We start from the raw sequence: 5506 nt of genomic DNA on the forward strand, positions 1-5506 counted from the left end.
CCCCGTCTCTCTCACTACTCTTGGCTCTAAACTAAGCCAACAGGTGTCAGGGACCCAGAGCCGGAGGGAAGTGGGTCAGGCCAGGTAGGAAGGTCATGCTCCGGCTCCTCTCCCACCCTCTGCTTCTCTCTCCTGGTTCTTTTCCTATTTCATTTGTTCTCAGCAGCAACTTCCTTTTTCCTTTACCTGGGCAGCCATTTCCTCCAGATTTTTAGGCTTAACTCCTCTCCTTATAGTCTGATCCCTCTTTCCTGGAGACAACAAAAATCCCACTCCCAGGGTAACCTCTGTGTACCCTGGGGATATTGGGGCATCCTTTGCCCTCCCCAGATCAGCTAGGAAAACAGGAGCGTCTGGCATGAAATGTCTCCCTCTCCCTTCCCCTTCCTCTCCTCTCATTCCCAGATGAAATAAGAAACCACCCACTTCATAAAAGCAGCATAGACTTTAATACAGCTTTGCAGGTGGGAAAGGGGCTAGGATTTGCCTCCAAGGGTGTTCTGATGAGAAGACTGTCCCACTGGGAGAGGGAGGGAGGGCAGCACAGAGCTAGCGGCCTGGTGGCAGGACAGGGCCAGGAGCAGGGGGGTGGCCACACAGTGCAGGATGGCCACGGCTTCTGCCAGGTGCAGCAGCAGGTCCAGGGCCTGCTGGGCCAGACATGAAGACAACAAGAAGGCCCGGGACCTCACTAGGGAGTCCAACACCAGAACCACCCCATGAGGCCACCAGAAAATGAACCAGGCCCATAGGACATCAACCCAGGGACATGGCCCCCGGTTCAAGGCCTTCTTCAACCCCTTGGCTCCCAACAACCCCAGCGGCAACAAGATGAAGATGGCAAAACAGGCTGCAAGGTGTATGGCCTGCAAAGTCCCCCACCCCCTGCTGAGGGTGCAGAGTCCCTGGGAACTGCCACTGACCAGGGAGATTGGCAGCGCCAAGAGGATAGCCGCTCCCCAAAGTCCCACTGTGAGCATCAGAGTGAGACCTGGGACTCGGCCCGCACCCAATGTGGGGCCCAGGCAGGCCCTGCACCCGATCAGCAGAGCCTGGGCAAAGGCAGAACCATACCAGACCAGATGGGCCAGGTGGCACAGGGGGCCGCTGTCAGCACCACCCAGCCCTGGGGCCAGGATGGGCAGCACGATGCTGAAAAGGGCACTGCCCACAGCCAGCTGTGCCAGGACTGGCCGGTCAGCGCAGTGCTGCCAATGGAAGAGCGGCCTGAGCAACGCGAAGAGGACGGCCCCACTGGCCAGGATGCCCAGGATGCTGGCCAGGAGGAAGAAGGGCAGCGAGGACTCGTCCAGCAGGTTACAGGAGTGGCAGGGGGCAGATGATTCCAGCCCAAGGTCATCATAGTCAGTCTTGTCATAGGAGATGTTCATGTCCTCCCAAATGTCATCTCCAAGGGTCTCCTGACTGAAGTTCCTATCCACGAAGGCAGAGGAGTCCACCTGCAGGGCATGCCCAAGGCGCCATCAGAGCACAGCCACCAGGGAGCTGGCGGGAGGGGGTGTTGGGGGGGTGGGGGGTGCATCGGAGCCCCCAAGTCAAAGTGTGAGGAGCGGGAGCTGGGTCATGGCAAGCGCGGGACAGGTGTGAGCAGGACAGAGGAAAGAGCACGGATGGACAGGACTGAGAGCGCATGAAGAGGAAAGAATGGGGGCCTGGGAGAGAGAAGAGAGAAGGGAAGACATTCTTAAAATAAGAAAGAGAAAGAAGAGAGCAGAGGAGAGGAGGCGGGAGGCTTCCAGGCTGCCCGAGGGCCGGGTTGCGGGCCTGCACTCACCCGGGGCTGACAGTTCCCCATGGCTCCTGGCTCAGGCTGGCAGAGGGAGGACCGGGCGCCTGTCCTTGGCTGTGGCGCTGAGATAAGTGCGGGGCCTAATGAGGCTTCGGGGTGGGCAGGACTGGGGCGGGTGGGGCATCCAGGAAGCCTTTACCCCACACCCTCTCCTGCCCAAGCCTCAGCCAAATGGGGCACTGCCTGGTTTCCTGTTTTGAGGTTGGATCCTGCTGGTGGGACCTAAGGGAACGGCCCGGAAAAGGGAAAAGGTGGGCCCCGAAAGTGGTTGTTTTCCCGAAGGTGGAAAGGGAGGCTGAGAAGCCAGGGGCTTTCCACCAAAACGTGCTCCTTCAAGTACAAGGAAGGAAGGGGGCCGGGGGCGAGAGTGAGACAGAGATAAGACATGCTGGGAAGTCCAGGGGGGCAGCACAGGACCCTCCCATCTCCTGAACTCCAGCCACAGGAAGAGTTCAAAGGCCGTGGTGTGTGGAGGGAGTGGGGGTGGTGTCTGTTGGCTGGGAGGGGGGCTGATGGAAACCATTGTATGGGAGGGGGACTGGGTGTTGCTCTGAGTTGGACACGTGGCTGCTGACACCCCGCGGGTCTTGTGGCAGGGCTCCTGGTGTCAGATGGGGTAAGCGTGTGCTTGTTTGCATTGGGGTGTGGATGTGCTGTCACCTCGAGCACCTCTGAGTGCCAGGACAAGCGGGTGTCTGGGTGTGTGTGATGCATTTTAGGTCTAGATGTCCATGGGGTGTGTGGGAGGCGCGGGGGCGGGCTGCAACATGAAGCTGCCCTGGGTGGCTGGACACTGGCCGAGCCACCTGTGAGCATGGTGGACGCCTCTTCCATCCAAAAGGACATATCTGACGAATTTCTGCAGGCTCTGGGGACTGTGGGGCTGTGGGGTAACCACAAGCCATATTTCTGCTGGGTGTGCAAGGCTCTAGGAAATTGCTAAGTTGGCCTGGTCTCTTGGCAAGACATAAGTTTCTAATGGGGAGGGGGTTGCAGAGACTAAGCGTGTCCGCCCTGCAGGTGGACTCCTTAAGCCAATCTCTGCCCCTCCCCAGCCCCAGCCTCTACTCTCCATGACCTCTGCTGTTTCGCCTGCTCCCTTGTCCCCCCAATCTTATGTCCTTGCTTGGGAAAACAGCCCAGTCTTTGGAAGGGGTGAGTCACAGAGCTAGGGTTGCTGGATAAGACAGTGCCTTCATCTGTCCAGGAAAGCAGGGGGTGTTCTAATTCCAATTGTCCAACAGCTGCTCTCCATCCACAGGGGGTTGTGGAGGGAGGGGGGCAGGGGCACCGGACAGATGGCCCCTCCCGGGACACTGGCTCTGCTTCCAGTTCCACACCAGGGATTGGAAAGTGAGTTTGGGGGGCTGTTGGTGCTGTCTGGGATGGTGCTGAAGTGCCCACCTCTATTTCCACCTTCCCTAGCCCAGCTTGGCAGATGGCAGTGGGGGTGACTGTCAGACACCCCCAAACACATTAGAAGCGAGGACCCAGCCAAAGGGGTGAATGCACTTCCCTCTCCGGAGAGTTATATTGCTTGCACACAGAGATGACCTTGGGGTGTAACTTGGCAGGACACAGACCCCCCTCTTTGGGAGGTGCCAGGTGAGGGGGTACACATACACACACCCTCACAGGAGCAAGAGTAGCAAGAAGGAGGCAACCCAACAACACGGGTAATCAGATATATTGAGGGTGGCCCCTCTGAGATTAGCACAGGAGTTAGAAAGATTATAAAGATACACGACCCAGTCCCTGCTCCCGCCCCCCCACAGACAGACACGCACAGCACAGGCCCTCCCCCCCGCCCCCGTACAAATATGGCTTCTGTGTAATGTGGACAGAGTGGTTCAGCTCAAAGAGGAAAAGTCATTTCCCGAAAGCGTGTGCTGGGAGTGGGGGAGCCCTACAGGCCCAGGGCCTGAGGTTCCCTGCTGCTGTAAGAGGAGGGGCCCTGGCTCAGGTGGGGGTGCCTGGATGCCTGGGGCCTAACCAGCGGCTGGAAGAGTCACAGGGCAGTACCTGAACTGAAGGTGAGCAGAGCTGCCAAGGGAGGCAGCTCCCCATCTGCACCCCCTGAGTTGTCAGAGCAGGAGGGTGTGCGGGGGAAAGGCGGGGGGGCAGAGAATGAGGGGGGCCCGGCAGGATGGGGTGGGGAGGGGTGTGAGGGGGGAAGAGGGCTACCTCATCTCCATGCCAACCAGCTCCCACCAAGGAAGACAAAACCGAAAGCAGGGCGGAGATGGGGGGACACTGGGGTGGGAGTTCATTCCGGCCCTTGACACACCAGGCTCAGACTATGGGAAAAAGAGGTGTCATTCCAGGGTCAGTGCCAGGGAGAGGCCTGAGGGGTGCATAGCAAAGGCTGTGGCACTGACTCCATGGCTCCCAGAAGGGAAATCGAGGCGGGGCAGAGTGCTCTGTTTTAGGGAGAGATGGGCTGGACAACGGAGCAAACACATGTGCCGGGCTGTCTCCTCCACGACAGATGGGCACTGGGCTGGCAGGGTGATGTCAGGGTGGAGCCATGTCCCGGGGAGGCACAGAGCCCGACAGGGACCCTCCATGCCCCCAAGCCTCCTTGTCGTGCCCCACGGCCCGCCCACCAGTCTAGGACCCTCTGTCTCTCCCTCGCACCCACAAGAACACACATTCACGTACACACACCTCCACATAGGCACTGACACCCACACACGTGCACACTCACTGACACTCACAGAGTTCACATTATCCCTTAGTTGGGGCAGGAAACAGCTCAGAGCAGTGAAGCGCCTTTAGTATTTTTGTTGTTATATCTGCCTGGCTGCTGCTGAGGGGGCACCTGGGGGACACAGGAGGGGCGCGGCCCGAGGTGGGGGAGAGGAGCTGTGAGAGAAGGGGGACCGTGCAAACGTCCAGGGCCCGGATGGGGTAGGGCCCTTGGCGAAGAGGACAGAGTCCCGACCCCCAGCAGCAGCGCCTCTCCCAGAGCTGCCGGAGCGAGGAGGGCGGCCTTGCCCTGCTCTCTTCCAAGGGCGGTTCTGTGAACGGGGCCTGGGCTCGTTCCCTGGCAGCAAGGGGTAGATGGGGGCATCTCCGCCACCCTCCTGTCCAAATCCACCCGTCCTGCAGACCCGGCGTCCTTCCGGTGCTGCAGCCTGGGCCCCTGCGTGGCTGCGTGCCCTCTGTGGTCACTCCGGGGGAGCCTGCCCACCCCTCGCCCACGGTGGTGGAAGAGGGGTGTGAGGACGGCACCCCCCTGTCCCCGGCTAAAGAGGTGTGACGAAGAGGAAGCCCCACCTCTGGCTCCTGTGGCAACTGTCCCGCTCCTGGGACGTGGGGGAGGCGCTCTGTCGTGGGGGACAGGGTGCCGGTGAGACCCCTGCCAGGCCACCCGCGCCTGCCCTGCCGGGACCCTCACCTCTTCGCCTCACACTCCAGGTTTCTGCTTTCCTTACTCAGGGCCCCTGCCCCTCCAGCCTGGAGACAGAGTTGATTTGGGATTGTTACAAAAATAATAATAACCCAAACGCAGAGAAGCCATGGAAAGGGCTGAGGGCAACCCTCCCCCCGCCCTCCTCCCTCCCCATTCCAAACCGAGTACAAAACGCACCCGAAGCAGACATTCTGTACAGGGGTGGGGGCCGGGGAGCAAGCGGGAGGGCGGCCCTGGGGTCGCTCTGTACAAGTCCGGTTGGTCGTGCCCAGCAGTCCCCG

The 5506-nt window shown here is 60.2% G+C and overlaps 1 protein-coding gene across 1 annotated transcript; it reads right to left on the minus strand.

Moving 5' to 3' along the window:
* Positions 1-476: 476 nt before the first annotated feature.
* ACKR1 (atypical chemokine receptor 1 (Duffy blood group)) lies at positions 477-1391 on the minus strand (the record flags this gene model as incomplete). The annotated part of the gene is made up of 1 exon (XM_084250116.1): positions 477-1391. One exon carries the CDS (start codon positions 1389-1391, stop codon positions 477-479), a length of 915 nt encoding a protein of 304 aa, XP_084106242.1.
* Positions 1392-5506: the final 4115 nt, after the last annotated feature.

The sequence above is a fragment of the Talpa europaea genome (assembly GCF_964194135.1).
Source record: "Talpa europaea genome assembly, chromosome: 12".
NCBI classification, from domain to species: domain Eukaryota; kingdom Metazoa; phylum Chordata; class Mammalia; order Eulipotyphla; family Talpidae; genus Talpa; species Talpa europaea.